This window comes from Littorina saxatilis, linkage group LG17 (genome assembly GCF_037325665.1).
Source record: "Littorina saxatilis isolate snail1 linkage group LG17, US_GU_Lsax_2.0, whole genome shotgun sequence".
NCBI lineage: Eukaryota > Metazoa > Mollusca > Gastropoda > Littorinimorpha > Littorinidae > Littorina > Littorina saxatilis.
This window is the reverse complement of record NC_090261.1, coordinates 2,162,117-2,180,689: the sequence shown is the minus strand read 5'-3', so window position 1 is coordinate 2,180,689 and position 18,573 is coordinate 2,162,117. Positions and strand designations below refer to the sequence as shown.

The following is an 18,573-nucleotide window of genomic DNA, read 5'->3' as shown; positions in this document are numbered from 1 at the left end:
CGCGACTTGTTTGGTCTTTCCTTGCGACTGGGAATCAAAATTACACATTTTCAACAGTAAGAAAACACGAGGAAGTGGGAAAGGTATAGGGGCGAGCACTCAATGATCTCACAGTGTGCAGTACAGTCCCTTTCCGAAACATCGGTTCCCCGATAGCGCAGATGATATCTTGTTGCAATCGGTTCTCTAATACTATTAATACTAGTGATAGTGTAGCGTGTGACTTGACTTGACTTGATAAATAAATCCCTGCGCCTTGAATATGTGCGCGATATAAAATTGCATAAAAAAAAAAAAATAATAAATAAAAAAAATCCCTGCGCTTAGAACTGTACCCACGGAATACGCGAGATATATAAGCCTCATATTGTTTGATTTATTGATTGACTTGTCGCCTATGATGATGGACTTATAACGGGGAGGGCAGGCCGTTGTCGACTAGATGTTGTTCATAATTTGAAATAGTTTTAGAAGACCAAATAAACTAAGGGAGTTGGGGGAAGAGCTTAAAAAGTCCACTTTTTTTTTCTCTGAGAGGTACATCGAATGGCCAGGGGGGGGGGGGGGGGGGGGGGGGTCCGGAACCCCCCCCCCCCCCCCCCCCCCCCCCCCCCCAGATCCGGCCCTGCGCGCAGAGCCAATGTCAAAATCACCAAGTCGGCAAGTGACTTGCTATGCCAGCGTAGCATCATCAGGCAGTTAACTTACTGGGCCGTGAAGCACTTTCAGTTTCAGTGTCTGACAAGGGCCTTTTCTGACCTCTTGGAGGCAGAAACGACAGCAATGATCTTTGCTTCATGGTTATGATAGTACTGGGCTCAAATATGTGAGCAAAGAGTGGAGCTGGTGTGCGGACGTGATTTTCCAGTATGATCGCATGTCGGCTTCAGCATCCTGCTGTTATTTTGACGTCATTTTTTACGTTTCGTTAACACGACCTTGTGACACCAAGCCTCATCAATTTGTTTTCCATGAGACAATGGCAACATTGTATCAACATGACACCTGTCACAACAAACCATGCAACTGTCTCTCTCTCTCTCTCTCTCTCTCTCTCTCTCTCTCTCTCTCTCTCTCTCTCTCTCTCTCTCTCTCTCTCTCTCTCTCTCTCTCTCTCTCTCTCTCTCTTGTACAGACTATGGATTCTTTTAAAGGATTTTTTCCACTCTTTATTTTATTCCCCGGTCAAACCAATTAGCAATCGGTACGTCTGACCGAGCACCCATATTTTTATCGGTATTGGCGAATCTCAATCAGTAAAATACCGGAAATTACTGGTAAACGCGATCCCTGCTGGTGACATCAGAACAATAGTTTTATACATTCCTATGTGTATGATCGAGTGACCATTTTTATTTTAAGATGCATTTTGATTATTTGCTTTGTTTTCTCTTTTTCTTTACTTCATTACTGCTTTTTATTTTGATTACTTTTTTTAAGTTTAGGGATTGTACTTTATTTGTTGCCAACAGCTGAGGTAATTAGATGAGATAACTCCCGCAGTGGGGCACTGCGGTTATGAAATTAAAGGCCCCTCCTGTTTTTGGAACCGCAGGAGCTTTCTAGTTTGCTGTTAGGTAGATTTTTGGTTCCTCTTTCCTGTCATGCTCTCTTTTTCTTCATGAATTCTTTTCTTTTTTCTGCCTTCTTGCTCATTCACCTGTATTTTTTCCAAAAATCTCTTCTCTTGCCGCTTGTCTCGCGATTCATGTATAGTTTAATCTGTTAGTGTTCTGATGTAAGTCCAGCAGTAGATAGGTTAAGCCTATTTTAACATACTGGAAACTGGTAATCTTCCAGTAGGTATTAATTTAGTTTTACTAAAGCCTGCTGGGACACAAGTAATGGGTTAGTGCATTTGTAAACAGGAATCGCTTGACAAGTGGCCCCCGGCCTTCATCCCCCCCTTCCTCGTCCTGATATGGCTCTGCGTAGTCGGCTGGACGTTAAGCAACAAATAAACAAACAAAAAAAGATGAGATAACGATGAAATAGAATATTAAGACACATGGCCTGAGAAGTATTACACGATTGATAATGTGAAAACATTAGATATGTTTATCGTGTGGAATGACTTATGAGAACAATGTAGTGTGATGTTGAAACCATGCGTCAGTCAGTCATGTATTTTTTTCTTTTCACTTTTTCAGGGATCAGCGAATGACACAAGATGTGGACAAAATGACAGACACTTTCAGCAAGGTCTTTGTTCCTATCATTATATCCCCTTTCAAGATTGGATACTACATGTATCAGGCATCTATTGCGTAAGTTGTCTCCCTTTCACCATGGCTGGGCATAGTGTGCAGGGGTGTACTAAACTTTTTTTGCTACTGGCGAGGGGGGGTAAGTCAAAAATTGAACCGGCCCCCCAAAATCCCAACCGGCCCGGATGTTTGTGACCACCTCAGCGGCTTGTCCCGTACTAAGCACATACACACAAAAACATACATTCATACATGTGGATTTGCACTACTAATAACTACCACAAACACACACAAGACTTGATGACAAAAATGTTGTGTTTTAATATAATGATAATTAACCTTGTTATAATAATGAATTAAAAATAAAAGCCGCCATAAAGAAACAAGAAATCAAAACAACATTCACACCCTGTCACACAATCACACATTAAACCTCACTAAAAGTTACCCCCTTTATGTACCCCCTACCACACAATTTACAAAGTAATTTACTATGGAACTTTACTTACCACATAAACACACACACACACTTTTTTTTAAAAAGGAAGTAAATCAGCAAAATGGGCTTTTTTTAATTATGTTTTTTGTTGTGTGGAAAAAAAGTGTAAAATGCTGACTACAAAAGTTTTTCTAAGTTGCTTTCTTGGGTTTTTTTCGTTTTCTTTATGTGTGTGTTGTTAATGTTACTGTTAGATTAAGCAGAAGTATGAAAGTTGCACATAATGTACCAGCTAAATTTATCACAGCTTTAGTCATAAATAATCAAAAGCATTATATTTCATTTATATTTCCTAATGAAAACAAAAAGATTTTCAGATTTCCTGATCCTAGAATTGTTTACAGGTGATCTTTATGCTTTTGATTGAGAAGAGTTGCAGAGTTGCATCCCTTATCCTATTGTTGAAGCTCTGTATTTTCTTCTTTATTACATAAATTATATTGGATTGTTTTTTTTACTTCCTTAGTTGAAGGGAAATAGTTGACAGCAGTAGTACTGTCACTACTTGTACTGTGTTGGTCAGCAAAGCTGGTGTTAACATAATTTAGAAAACCATCTCAGTGAGTTTCCCTGCGGTCAGTGACCTATACATTTCACAGAAACTGGATCAGTGGTACATAGTTCGCACATCAAAGGAAAATATAGAGGGGAAATATGTTTGCTCAGGATGGGCGGTCAGGTCAGATCGATGGGCGGTCAGATCAGATCGATGGGCGGTCAGATCAGATCGATGGGCGGTCAGGTCAGATCGATGGGCGGTCAGATCAGATCGATGGGCGGTCAGATCAGATCGATGGGCGGTCAGGTCAGATCGATGGGCGGTCAGGTCAGATCGATGGGCGGTCAGATCAGATCGATGGGCGGTCAGATCAGATCGATGGGCGGTCAGGTCAGATCGATGGGCGGTCAGATCAGATCGATGGGCGGTCAGATCAGATCGATGGGCGGTCAGATCAGATCGATGGGCGGTCAGATCAGATCGATGGGCGGTCAGATCAGATCGATGGGCGGTCAGATCAGATCGATGGGCGGTCAGATCAGATCGATGGGCGGTCAGATCAGATCGATGGGCGGTCAGATCAGATCGATGGGCGGTCAGGTCAGATCGATGGGCGGTCAGGTCAGATCGATGGGCGGTCAGATCAGATCGATGGGCGGTCAGGTCAGATCGATGGGCGGTCAGGTCAGATCGATGGGCGGTCAGATCAGATCGATGGGCGGTCAGGTCAGATCGATGGGCGGTCAGATCAGATCGATGGGCGGTCAGGTCAGATCGATGGGCGGTCGGATCAGATCGATGGGCGGTCAGATCAGATCGATGGGCGGTCAGGTCAGATCGATGGGCGGTCAGATCAGATCGATGGGCGGTCAGATCAGATCGATGGGCGGTCAGATCAGATCGATGGGCGGTCAGATCAGATCGATGGGCGGTCAGATCAGATCGATGGGCGGTCAGATCAGATCGATGGGCGGTCAGATCAGATCGATGGGCGGTCAGATCAGATCGATGGGCGGTCAGGTCAGATCGATGGGCGGTCAGGTCAGATCGATGGGCGGTCAGATCAGATCGATGGGCGGTCAGGTCAGATCGATGGGCGGTCAGGTCAGATCGATGGGCGGTCAGATCAGATCGATGGGCGGTCAGGTCAGATCGATGGGCGGTCAGATCAGATCGATGGGCGGTCAGGTCAGATCGATGGGCGGTCAGGTCAGATCAATGGGCGGTCAGGTCAGATCGATGGGCGGTCAGATCAGATCGATGGGCGGTCAGGTCAGATCGATGGGCGGTCAGATCAGATCAATGGGCGGTCAGGTCAGATCGATGGGCGGTCAGATCAGATCAATGGGCGGTCAGGTCAGATCAATGGGCGGTCAGGTCAGATCGATGGGCGGTCAGGTCAGATCGATGGGCGGTCAGATCAGATCGATGGGCGGTCAGGTCAGATCGATGGGCGGTCAGGTCAGATCGATGGGCGGTCAGGTCAGATCGATGGGCGGTCAGGTCAGATCGATGGGCGGTCAGATCAGATCAATGGGCGGTCAGGTCAGATCGATGGGCGGTCAGATCAGATCGATGGGCGGTCAGATCAGATCTATGGGCGGTCAGGTCAGATCGATGGGCGGTCAGATCAGATCGATGGGCGGTCAGATCAGATCGATGGGCGGTCAGGTCAGATCGATGGGCGGTCAGGTCAGATCGATGGGCGGTCAGATCAGATCGATGGGCGGTCAGGTCAGATCGATGGGCGGTCAGGTCAGATCGATGGGCGGTCAGGTCAGATCGATGGGCGGTCAGATCAGATCGATGGGCGGTCAGATCAGATCGATGGGCGGTCAGATCAGATCGATGGGCGGTCAGGTCAGATCGATGGGCGGTCAGGTCAGATCGATGGGCGGTCAGATCAGATCGATGGGCGGTCAGGTCAGATCGATGGGCGGTCAGATCAGATCGATGGGCGGTCAGGTCAGATCGATGGGCGGTCAGGTCAGATCGATGGGCGGTCAGGTCAGATCGATGGGCGGTCAGGTCAGATCGATGGGCGGTCAGGTCAGATCGATGGGCGGTCAGGTCAGATCGATGGGCGGTCAGATCAGATCGATGGGTGGTCAGGTCAGATCGATGGGCGGTCAGATCAGATCGATGGGCGGTCAGATCAGATCGATGGGCGGTCAGATCAGATCAAAGGCAGATGCATTGTAATAGCTGGTCGGCCTTGAGACCTGGGGCAATGACCGGAACTTGCAATCTGAACACAGCTGCCTGTCCCAGTTTAGAGACACTGACCTTCTTACCCGGGGTCAATTACCAGTTTTATCTGAGAGGAAACTGTTTCTTGCACAACATGTGAAAGTCTCTCAATGACTGGCCAGCGAAATCAGTAAGAGAGGTGAAAACAATAAGAGGTGAATAGCGCAGAGAGGGGGGAGGGAGTGGGGGGTGGGAGTGGGGGGTGGGTAGCTATTTTGACTGCTGATGCAATCGCCAGCCCCCCAGCGGCTAGTGGCACTGGAGGGGTGATGACACGGTCAAGTGAGGCGAGGGGGGTAGCTGTCTAGCCAAAGTGTCTGGGCTTGATTGGTGGTAGTCCTGAGTCCTTCTCAAAGTGGGGGAGAGGGAGGGGGGTGAGTGGGCAGTAGAGAAGTGACAGATTTTGAGATCGCCCGTGTTCGCCGGCTGTTCCGATTGACTGCGTTGCCTAACGACTTTGTGCTTCAGCGAAATTTGAACCCGCCCAGCGGGCGATTTCAGAGGAATTTTGAACTCGCCTGACGCGATTTGAACCAGGCCCGGGCGGTCGGGCGGCCGCTAAGGTACAGGCCTGAGTGTGCATTCCCTGTCAAAAGGACATGTCATTTGTGATATTAACCTAGATCAAGTCAAACCTCCCATAGTGACCCCTCCCTGTCAAAAGGACATGTCATTTGTGATATTAACCTAGATCAAGTCAAACCTCCCATAGTGACCCCTCCCTGTCAAAAGGACATGTCATTGTGATATTAACCTAGATCAAGTCAAACCTCCCATAGTGACCCCTCCCAACAACGACACCTGTCAAAAGGACATGTCATTTGTAATATTAACCTAGATCAAGTCAAACCTCCCATAGTGACCCCTCCCAACAACGACACCTGTCAAAAGGACATGTCATTGTGATAGTAACCTAGATCAAGTCAAACCTCCCATAGTGACCCCTCCCTGTCAAAAGGACATGTCATTTGTGATATTAACCTAGATCAAGTCAAACCTCCCATAGTGACCCCTCCCTGTCAAAAGGACATGTCATTGTGATATTAACCTAGATCAAGTCAAACCTCCCATAGTGACCCCTCCCTGTCAAAAGGACATGTCATTTGTGATAGTAACCTAGATCAAGTAAAACCTCCCATAGTGACCCCTCCCTGTCAAAAGGACATGTCATTTGTGATATTAACCTAGATCAAGTAAAACCTCCCATAGTGACCCCTCCCTGTCAAAAGGACATGTCATTTGTGATAGTAACCTAGATCAAGTAAAACCTCCCATAGTGACCCCTCCCTGTCAAAAGGACATGTCATTTGTGATATTAACCTAGATCAAGTAAAACCTCCCATAGTGACCCCTCCCTGTCAAAAGGACATGTCATTTGTGATATTAACCTAGATCAAGTCAAACCTCCCATAGTGACCCCTCCCAAGAACGACACCTGTCAAAGGACATGTCATTTGTGATATTAACCTAGATCAAGTCAAACCTCCCATAGTGACCCCTCCCAAGAACGACACCTGTCAAAGGACATGTCATTTGTGATATTAACCTAGATCAAGTCAAACCTCCCATAGTGACCCCTCCCAAGAACGACTCCTGTTTTCCAACCGATTTTCTGGGTGCAGATGCCTCTCCCTGTAATTGACCTTACCATGGCAACAACTCCCATTTTCGGATGACCAACCGACCAACAAAGAGTTAATAACGAGGGCGGTCAAAACATGTCTGATTGCCAATAAGGACCTCTCTGTTTTATAATAATAATAATAAATGAGCATTTATATAGCGCAACATCATAACTTTACAATTATGCTCTTTGCGCTTGACACATTTAAAATTAAAACACAGTTATACAAGCATTTACATCTACATTCATAGTCAGCAACGCTTTATTAAAAGCATACACCATCAAACATACATTACAAAAGATTCTTCCACTAACTAAGTAATAAAAACATGAATAACAAGAGGCGAAGCCTTCAAGGCTCACGTAAGAAATCGACAAACAGTAACACAAACTCAATCACTCCGTCACACATACACACACACACACACACAGTAAGCATAGGTGAAACTGTGCAAGAAAGCGAGACCCTGGATCTGCCAACTAGTCTCGGCCCGCTCACAATAACAATGACCGAGACTTTCAGTAATTCCTTTGCGTGACGTCTAACCCTCTTACGTCATAATGTGACGTCTTCAAATAGTTTCTATCACACACGTCAAACACTTTTGACCGAGACGTAATCTTCTTATGCGAGCTTTATCCATAGACTCGGAAATGTTAAAGTTTCTATCACACACACACACACACACGCACGCACGCACGCACGCACAGACAGACAAAGTTTATCATCGCATAGGCTACACTTACGTGAGCCAAAAATAGGTAGTGAAAACAAGGAAATACCAGCTGAATACCCTTAATCAAACAGAACATGTTATCAACAATACTGAAAACAGCCCTAGATGTTTATATACATTATCACATTATCACTAAAACAACAAATACACTACATGTAGCCTACTGATGGACTGAGAAAACAAAATCAGGGGTTGTATTTCTTGAAGAGGTGCGTTTTAAGTGCTCGTTTGAATGCTTGGGGTGACTGAGAGTGGCGGATGTGAAAGGGGAGAGAATTCCATTGTGTGGGTGCGCAGAAAGTAAAAGTGCGTTGTCCGTATGTTTTGGTTTTGGTGTGTGGAATGGTGAGGATGCGACAGTCAGAAGAGGCACGGAGTTGTCTTGCTGGAGAATAGACGGTGAGGAGTTCAGAGAAGTAAGCAGGAGACGAGCCAGAAAAGAAGTTAAAGCAGAGGGTGGACAGTTTGTAGTCAATGCGGGCTTGAATAGGTAACCAGTGCAGTGTGTGAAGAAGTGATGTTGCGTGATCTCGTTTTCGTGCTTTCAGAATGAGGCGTGCTGCCGAGTTTTGGACTTTGTGTAGTTTATGCAGGAGGTACAGAGGACAGCCAGAGAGAAGAGAGTTGCAGTAGTCAAGTTTAGAAAGAACAAAGGCACAGACAAGAGTATTAGTTGTTTGAGAGGAGAGTGTGTGGCGAATGGTGCTGATCTTACGAAGCTCAAAATAAGCTGCTCTACAGACTAAAGATATATGTTTGTTAAGGGTCATGTTTTATGATTGAATTGTCTGAACATTTACAATCTCGCCACTTTGAGGTTTTACTGTACAATCATGATCATCTGCATGTGCTTTTAGGTTGAATTTGAATTATGTATTTCGACCCCAAGTTTGTACTTGTTATCTATTGTTCTCAATCACTTCTACCTTCGTTTTGTTGTTGCCTAACTGAAAAGGTTTCCACAAAATATATGACAGGACGGGGTACATTGGCCCAGTGAGCGTGCTGTGTTTCTTCATGGTGTTCTCACTCATCAACAAATTCCTGATGACTCCCGTCGTCCATTATGTCTACAAGCAGGAGAGGAGGGAAGGCGACTTCAGGTGAGCAGGGGGAATACATCAGTGCAGTGTCACAATTAGCTGCAGTGATGAGAAGGGGGTTCGGGGGAATTTGGTTAATTTGATTGTCTACAGTGCTTTGCTATTGTTTTTTTTATGTGCATAGTCTTAATTATGTTGGTGTGTGAGGGGGGGGGGGAGTCAGTTAAGTTACTTCAGTCCTGAGTCTTAGCAACTACAATCTGCATCTTTTGATGTGTTCTGGTCTAAATGCTGCAAACTCCTTTGAGTGAATGTGACGGACATGAAACTGGTCCTGCCACAACAAATATTGCTTTTCAACAGTGCGGTGAAAGTTAACCAGGAACAATGTGTTTACAAATAGGTCAGATTACATCGGAACCTCCCTTTTAAGACCTAATTTTCTGAGATTTTGTTTTGAGGTTTTGAAAGGGAGAGGGGGGTATCACTGTATTACTGGCACCTGATGCAAGTCACCAATTGGTGATAAAAAGTCTAGCGGTATCATTGTATTACTGGCACCTGATGCAAGTCACCAAGTGGTGATAAAAAGTCTAGCGGTATCACTGTATTACTGGCACCTGATGCAAGTCACCAAGTGGTGATATAAAGTCTAGCGGTATCATTGTATTACTGGCTCCTGATGCAAGTCACCAAGCGGTGATAAAAAGTCTAGCGGTATCACTGTATTACTGGCACCTGATGCAAGTCACCAAGTGGTGATATAAAGTCTAGCAGTATCACTGTATTACTGGCACCTAGATGCAAGTCACCAAGTGGTGATATAAAGTCTAGCGGTATCACTGTATTATTGGCACCTAGATGCAAGTCACCAAGTGGTGATATAAAGTCTAGCTGTATCACTGTATTACTGGCACCTAGATGCAAGTCACCAAGTGGTGATATAAAGTCTAGCGGTATCACTGTATTACTGGCACCTAGATGCAAGTCACCAAGTGGTGATATAAAGTCTAGCGGTATCACTGTATTACTGGCACCTAGATGCAAGTCACCAAGTGGTGATATAAAGTCTAGCGGTATCACTGTATTATTGGCACCTAGATGCAAGTCACCAAGTGGTGATATAAAGTCTAGCGGTATCACTGTATTACTGGCACCTAGATGCAAGTCACCAAGTGGTGATATAAAGTCTAGCGGTATCACTGTATTACTGGCACCTAGATGCAAGTCACCAAGTGGTGATATAAAGTCTAGCGGTATCACTGTATTACTGGCACCTAGATGCAAGTCACCAAGTGGTGATATAAAGTCTAGCGGTATCACTGTATTACTGGCACCTAGATGCAAGTCACCAAGTGGTGATATAAAGTCTAGCGGTATCACTGTATTACTGGCACCTAGATGCAAGTCACCAAGTGGTGATAAAAAGTCTAGCGGTATCACTGTATTACTGGCACCTGATGCAAGTCACCAAGTGGTGATAAAAAGTCTAGCGGTGTGTGTCTGTTGCAGGTTTAAGCACATGCAGATCCGGACCTACGCCGAATCGGCAGCATTTTACAGAGCTGGGCAGGTGGAGGAGGTAAAGACCAACCAGAAACTGGATCAGCTCATAGGCACCCAGCGAAGACTCATCCACTGGAACTTCGCTCTCAACTGTGAGATTTTACTTTGCTCTATATGCTCCTTCACTGTTATTCCCAGGCCTCAGTCTTTGCTCATTTTACGCATACTTTTTGATCTGACACATTTTTCTGACCCCAGGACGGTGGAATGTCCGATAGTTTTGACATACGGGATGTCTTTTGCACATTTTTGCAGTCAGAACATTTTGATCAATATATATCTGGAATCTAGGTCCATCTTATGTGTCGGGGAACAAAACTACTCATGAGGTCTAGAAAATTCTGTGTAATATCTTTTTTAAAAACACAAAAGGTTAAATAATTGGAACATTTAAATCAGGACAACACAAAACATTCACATGAATTTTTCATTAAAATTGTTTGTGAAAATGTGTGTAGCTGGCCATGGGTGTGTGTGGCTAGGGATAAATGTCTTGTTTTTATTGTTTTCGGTCCTTTTTCTGAATGATTTACATATTTCTCTGTATGAGTGTCGTCATACAGTGTACTGGTACATTCTGTTATGCTTAGTTGTACTGGTGATATGGGTGAATATGTAAAGGAAGCCATACAGGGACTGTAGTACAGGGGCTGAAATATGTGATTATGTATCTAAGACTCAGCGTGTGTGTGTGTGTGTGCGTGTGTTTGTGATGAACTATTATAGGGCAATGTGTTATTCATTGATATGTGTGTGTGTGCGTGTGTTTGTGATGAACTATTATAGGGCAATGTGTTATTCATTGATATGTGTGTGTGTGCATGTGTTTGTGATGAACTATTATAGTGCAATGTGTTATTCATTGATATGTGTGTGTGTGCGTGTGTTTGTCATGAACTATTATAGGGCAATGTGTTATTCATTGATATGTGTGTGTGTGCGTGTGTTTGTCATGAACTATTATAGGGCAATGTGTTATTCATTGATATGTGTGTGTGTGCGTGTGTTTGTCATGAACTATTATAGTGCAATGTGTTATTCATTGATATGTGTGTGTGTGCGTGTGTTTGTCATGAACTATTATAGGGCAATGTGTTATTCATTGATATGTGTGTGTGTGCGTGTGTTTGTGATGAACTATTATAGGGCAATGTGTTATTCATTGATATGTGTGTGATTGTGTGCGTGTGTTTGTGATGAACTATTATAGGGCAATGTGTTATTCATTGATCTGTGTGTGATTGCACAGTAAATAATGTTATGTATATTGTGTGTTTTCCCCCAATGATTGTACAGCGCTTTAAGCAGGGGTTAACCCTGGATATACGCGCTTTATGAATATCGTGCATAATTATTATTAGCTACTAGTGTTGGGGTTAGGTATTAAGTGAACTCATGTGATGTGCTGATATGTTCCAGTTTCAATCAACACAGCAGACTACCTGGGCAGCATCCTGAGTTACATAGCGCTGGCGTTCCCCATCTTCTTGGGTCGCTATGACAACCTGGCCCCCGCAGATCTGTCGGCGCTCATCAGTAAGGTCAGTGGGGTTGTCACAGTGGCTCAATGATGCATTCCACTTGTGTGGACGAAATTGTGAACCACCACACAACTGTTTAGGGATTGCTTTAAACAATGATTTATTCTTTTACATATTTAACAACATTTACATTCATGGGTATGCAATCGAGAACAAGCCCATGACTGTCCAGATAACAAGCCTATGACTGTCCAGATAACAAGCCTATGACTGTCCAGATAACAAGCCTATGACTGTCCAGATAACAAGCCTATGACTGTCCAGATAACAAGCCTATGACTGTCCAGATAACAAGCCTATGACTGTCCAGATAACAAGCCTATGACTGTCCAGATAACAAGCCTATGACTGTCCAGATAACAAGCCTATGACTGTCCAGATAACAAGCCTATGACTGTCCAGATAACAAGCCTATGACTGTCCAGATAACAAGCCTATGACTGTCCAGATCTTCACATTTGATAAAAGCGTCCTTCCACTTTATACACTTTGCACTTTTACACTCCCGAGGGGTATGTTATACAGTCAAAATAAATTAGCTTCAAAATAAGTATTGGACAAAGTGCTGGCATGAAAGAATAGCCTAAGATTGTGTATTCTGTTTCTCATTGAATCTAAAATCTTGTGATGAAATAAATTGTATAACATAGTATGCAAAATTCCTTTCATTGGGAGCAAAACAGAACAAAATTGAAGTAATGAGACTTTTCCTGGCTGCCTTTTGTTTTGTGGTTGTGCTGTAACTGTTATTGTAGATGATTGTTTCAGAATGCCTTCGTGTGCATCTATCTGATTAACTGTTTCACCACCCTCATCGACCAGGCCAAGGATGTCACTGACGTGGCCGGCTGTGCCCACAGGTACGTCACGCCAACTTCTTTGTCAAACCTGTGCCACATCAACATTCATTTTTCATTTGTCATCTGTGTAGTACGTGTGCATATGTGAAATGAATACATATATGTATTTAAATCTTGAAAGTGTATGCTTAGGGTTTCTATTCATATAAAGGTTTGTGTGCGCATGTTTGCACTTATTTTTGAGAGCTGCATGGCTATGACAGTTTTGTGTGTATGTCACAGTGTGGTTGTGTGTATGTGTTTCTGTGATGGTAGTCATGTCATTGTGAAGATGTGTACAGGATAGGTCAGCTGACGGAAGTGATGGGACGTATCAAGGCCGACCAGGAAGACACTTATGACTTCGCATCTGGCACTTACTCCAGGTAATTTCTACATTTGTTTACAGTCAGGGTTTAGGATCATCCCCTGCAGGCAAACTAGCTTTCTGGGGGTATAATCTCATCATTTCCACTCCTTTCGCTTTTGTCTTGTGAGTAGAATAGAATGTGACTTCTTTGTGAATTTTTCTACATATTTTTGGATTCTGTACATTCACTTCTGCCTTTCTCTGCATAAAAACTAGATACTTGATCTCAGTGACCTGTGTGTTGATCAGGTATTTGTTTGACCCATGCTGTCTATAGCACTGAGCTGTGTTACATTGTTGTGACCTGTGTGTTGATCAGGTATTTGTTTGACCCATGCTGTCTATAGCACTGAGCTGTGTTACATTGTTGTGACCTGTGTGTTGATCAGGTATTTGTTTGACCCATGCTGTCTATAGCACTGAGCTGTGTTACATTGTTGTGACCTGTGTGTTGATCAGGTATTTGTTTGACCCATGCTGTCTATAGCACTTAGCTGTGTTACATTGTTGTGACCTGTGTGTTGATCAGGTATTTGTTTGACCCATGCTGTCTATAGCACTGAGCTGTGTTACATTGTTGTGACCTGTGTGTTGATCAGGTATTTGTTTGACCCATGCTGTCTATAGCACTGAGCTGTGTTACATTGTTGTGACCTGTGTGTTGATCAGGTATTTGTTTGACCCATGCTGTCTATAGCACTGAGCTGTGTTACATTGTTGTGACCTGTGTGTTGATCAGGTATTTGTTTGACCCATGCTGTCTATAGCACTGAGCTGTGTTACATTGTTGTGACCTGTGTGTTGATCAGGTATTTGTTTGACCCATGCTGTCTATAGCACTGAGCTGTGTTACATTGTTGTGACCTGTGTGTTGATCAGGTATTTGTTTGACCCATGCTGTCTATAGCACTGAGCTGTGTTACATTGTTGTGACCTGTGTGTTGATCAGGTATTTGTTTGACCCATGCTGTCTATAGCACTGAGCTGTGTTACATTGTTTTTTGACCTGATCATACATTAACTTGTTTGAATGCTGTCAACATGATGCTTCCATACACTGACTGGCTCCATATTTCATTGTTCTTATGGTTCCATTGGTATAACAGCCATCCATTTGTTGTAGCTGGTTTAATCCATATTACGCTTTATAACTCAATGTGGTATTTACGCACCTGCACGGGGTTGGAACTTTATGTCTGATGTACTATCCAGGTCATTGTCACACACCCGTTTTCAAACTGTCACAACTATACAGCTGTTGCTGTCCACTATGGTTACTTTCTGTACCTACCTGGTGTCTGCCTGTGGTTTTAGATTCATTGTTGATTGCTGTTAAATTTGCTATTACTCAAAGAGCTTTCACTATTCTTAATGTTGAGATGTCTTGAATTCTTTTCTCTTTGCAAAGCCTGATACATGTTCTATCAAGCTGCATGTTAGACTATTTTAACTGTATGACTTTTGTTCTGTCAGCTTTGAACTCAGTCCAAGGTAGGAACTTACTCACTGTTCTGCACTTTTCACCTTCAGTGACTATGCCTTGCTGTCAGAGGATTGTAACATTATATAGTGCACTGTGTACAATGCCTGCAGCTTTCCTCCTCTAGCTCTGTATTGCTTGAGAACAAATATTGACGTGAGTGGTGGCGAGGTTATTCCCATTGCTTTTTGCTTTAGGGAGCATTTTGCTGACAAAGAGTGCCCTTGCATGCATGTGCTGTGTGTGATTTCATAGGATGTGTTGCAGTTATCTGTATGCTAGCATTGCACTGCTTAGCTTAGCTTTCTCTTTCACTTTTTGGTATAATACTTCTTTTTTTTGAGTCACTTGAGAAAAAGTGACTCTATGTAATCGGTCAGTGTTAGTCTGTCCGGCCGGCCGTCCGTAGACACCACCTTAACGTTGGACTTTTCTCGGAAACTATCAAAGCGATCGGGCTCATATTTTGTTTAGTCGTGACCTCCAATGACCTCTACACTTTAACGATGGTTTCGTTGACCTTTGACCTTTTTCAAGGTCACAGGTCAGCGTCAAAGGAAAAATTAGACATTTTATATCTTTGACAAAGTTCATCGGATGTGATTGAAACTTTGTAGGATTATTCTTTACATCAAAGTATTTACATCTGTAGCCTTTTACGAACGTTATCAGAAAAACAAGGGAGATAACTAGCCTTTTCTGTTCGGCAACACACAACTTAACGTTGGGCTTTTCTCGGAAACTATAAAAGTGACCGGGCTCAAATTTTATGTGAACGTGACTCCCAGTGACCTCTACACTTTGACGTCTGCTTTGGTGACCTTTGACCTTTTTCAAGGTCACAGGTATGTCTTGAAGGAAAAAAATTGAAATATCATATCTCTGAAACTATTCATCGGATTTGATTCAAACTTTATAGGATTATTCTTTACATCAAATTATTTACATCTGTATTGTGTTGTGAATAGCAATTTCTTCCTGTCCATCTGATGCCTCATATAATATTCAGAACTGCGAAAGTGACTCGATCGAGCGTTTGCTCTTCTTGTTAAAATTTGTGTGTGTCCTTGAACATTAGCTTCATAGAGCAAGCCTTTTTAACGAAAGTTTTTGATTTAGCGCTATATAAATGTTCTTATTATTATTATTATTATTATTATTATTATTAAATACCACGGTTTTGCTTCATCTTTCATTTTTGGGGTCTCCTTCAGAATTGGTATGCATGACTTATTGAGAGTCAGTGCATGTGTTCTGGTTGCTCTTGAGACTTTTTGTTATCTCTATCACTCTTTTGTTTCTTTTTTCATAGTTTTAAATGTTTTGCTCGTCTCTCTCTCTCTCTCTCTCTCTCTCTCGCTCTCTCTCTCTCTCTCTCTCTCTCTCTCTCTCTCTCTCTCTCTCTCTCTCTCTCTCTCTCTCTCTCTCTCTCTCTCTCTCTCTCTCTATCTATTATATGTTATTGTTTGACTCAAGTGTAACATCTGCAGGTATCAGTCACACCATCAAGAAAGGCAGAGCCATCATTACCAGATCAAGGCGCACAGAAGAGCATAAGAATAAAAATAAAACGAACAAATTGTAGAAGCAGATATCAGGTTTACGAGTTGTTCATGGTTTGATGTCATACTTCAGCTGCGGAGTTTGTATGTTTATTATTATTACTTGTCTGGAGAACCAAGTCATGCAAGAAGGATTCAATGTCCAGCTTATTCTCTGTTTAGTTATCGATGTACAATTTAAAACCTATTCACTCAGCTGCAGAGAGTTTTGATCCCAGTCCATTAAAGAGTGCGTGTATATCATAGTACATGTGTTTTGATGTAGTGTTTTGTACCAGACACTTGTGGCCGGATGACAGTGGGTCCTACCAGGAGATGCACGCCACTGAGCCGGCCTTTCACATGGATGGTGTCACCTACGGACCGCCAAAATCATCTACTGTTCTCTGTCGTGGTGAGTATCGTTTTTCTACATCTCTGAAGTTAGCAGATTACTTTTTGTGTCAATTTCTCTAATTGTACCAATAAACCTTCCACGATTGTGATAGAGATTGAATAAATTTAAATGTCTCTCCTTGGTGTCCATCTGTCTCTCCTTGGTGTTCATCTGTCTCTCCTTGGTGTCCATCTGTCTCTCCTTGTCTCTCCTTGGTGTCCATCTGTCTCTCCTTGGTGTCCATCTGTCTCTCCTTGGTGTCCATCTGTCTCTCCTTGTCTCTCCTTGGTGTCCATCTGTCTCTCCTTGGTGTCCATCTGTCTCTCCTTGGTGTCCATCTGTCTCTCCTTGTCTCTCCTTGGTGTCCATCTGTCTCTCCTTGGTGTCCATCTGTCTCTCCTTGTCTCTCCTTGGTGTCCATCTGTCTCTCCTTGTCTCTCCTTGGTGTCCATCTGTCTCTCCTTGTCTCTCCTTGGTGTCCATCTGTCTCTCCTTGGTGTCCATCTGTCTCTCCTTGTCTCTCCTTGGTGTCCATCTGTCTCTCCTTGTCTCTCCTTGGTGTCCATCTGTCTCTCCTTGGTGTCCATCTGTCTCTCCTTGGTGTTCATCTGTCTCTCCTTGGTGTCCATCTGTCTCTCCTTGTCTCTCCTTGGTGTCCATCTGTCTCTCCTTGTCTCTCCTTGGTGTCCATCTGTCTCTCCTTGTCTCTCCTTGGTGTTCATCTGTCTCTCCTTGGTGTCCATCTGTCTCTCCTTGTCTCTCCTTGGTGTCCATCTGTCTCTCCTTGGTGTCCATCTGTCTCTCCTTGGTGTCCATCTGTCTCTCCTTGGTGTCCATCTGTCTCTCCTTGTCTCTCCTTGGTGTCCATCTGTCTCTCCTTGTCTCTCCTTGGTGTCCATCTGTCTCTCCTTGTCTCTCCTTGGTGTCCATCTGTCTCTCCTTGGTGTCCATCTGTCTCTCCTTGGTGTCCATCTGTCTCTCCTTGGTGTCCATCTGTCTCTCCTTGTCTCTCCTTGGTGTCCATCTGTCTCTCCTTGGTGTCCATCTGGCTCTCCTTGGTGTCCATCTGTCTCTCCTTGGTGTCCATCTGTCTCTCCTTGTCTCTCCTTGGTGTCCATCTGTCTCTCCTTGTCTCTCCTTGGTGTTCATCTGTCTCTCCTTGTCTCTCCTTGGTGTCCATCTGTCTCTCCTTGGTGTCCATCTGTCTCTCCTTGTCTCTCCTTGGTGTTCATCTGTCTCTCCTTGGTGTCCATCTGTCTCTCCTTGTCTCTCCTTGGTGTCCATCTGTCTCTCCTTGGTGTCCATCTGTCTCTCCTTGGTGTCCATCTGTCTCTCCTTGGTGTCCATCTGTCTCTCCTTGTCTCTCCTTGGTGTCCATCTGTCTCTCCTTGGTGTCCATCTGTCTCTCCTTGTCTCTCCTTGGTGTCCATCTGTCTCTCCTTGTCTCTCCTTGGTGTCCATCTGTCTCTCCTTGTCTCTCCTTGGTGTCCATCTGTCTCTCCTTGGTGTCCATCTGTCTCTCCTTGGTGTCCATCTGTCTCTCCTTGTCTCTCCTTGGTGTCCATCTGTCTCTCCTTGTCTCTCCTTGGTGTCCATCTGTCTCTCCTTGGTGTCCATCTGTCTCTCCTTGTCTCTCCTTGGTGTTCATCTGTCTCTCCTTGGTGTCCATCTGTCTCTCCTTGTCTCTCCTTGGTGTCCATCTGTCTCTCCTTGGTGTCCATCTGTCTCTCCTTGGTGTCCATCTGTCTCTCCTTGTCTCTCCTTGGTGTCCATCTGTCTCTCCTTGGTGTCCATCTGTCTCTCCTTGGTGTCCATCTGTCTCTCCTTGGTGTCCATCTGTCTCTCCTTGTCTCTCCTTGGTGTCCATCTGTCTCTCCTTGGTGTACATCTGTCTCTCCTTGGTGTCCATCTGTCTCTCCTTGGTGTCCATCTGTCTCTCCTTGGTGTCCATCTGTCTCTCCTTGTCTCTCCTTGGTGTCC

At 44.1% G+C, this 18,573-nt stretch overlaps 1 protein-coding gene across 4 annotated transcripts in view; it reads left to right on the top strand.

Annotated features, from left to right (window-relative positions):
* Positions 1-18,573, top strand: part of LOC138952080 (lysosomal cobalamin transporter ABCD4-like) — a 47,077-nt gene that overhangs the window by 8,507 nt on the left and 19,997 nt on the right. For 2 of the 4 annotated variants that reach the window (XM_070323667.1, XM_070323665.1), the window contains exons 5-12: positions 2,151-2,267; positions 8,794-8,919; positions 10,372-10,517; positions 11,845-11,966; positions 12,735-12,826; positions 13,108-13,191; positions 14,649-14,666; positions 16,496-16,611. In XM_070323667.1, coding sequence (XP_070179768.1) covers positions 2,151-2,267; positions 8,794-8,919; positions 10,372-10,517; positions 11,845-11,966; positions 12,735-12,826; positions 13,108-13,191; positions 14,649-14,666; positions 16,496-16,611 — 821 coding nt within the window. Of the gene's footprint in view, positions 1-2,150; positions 2,268-7,839; positions 8,216-8,793; positions 8,920-10,371; positions 10,518-11,844; positions 11,967-12,734; positions 12,827-13,107; positions 13,192-14,648; positions 14,667-16,495; positions 16,612-18,573 lie in introns of those variants that run through there. The other 2 variants (XM_070323668.1, XM_070323666.1) reach the window with 2 other exon arrangements.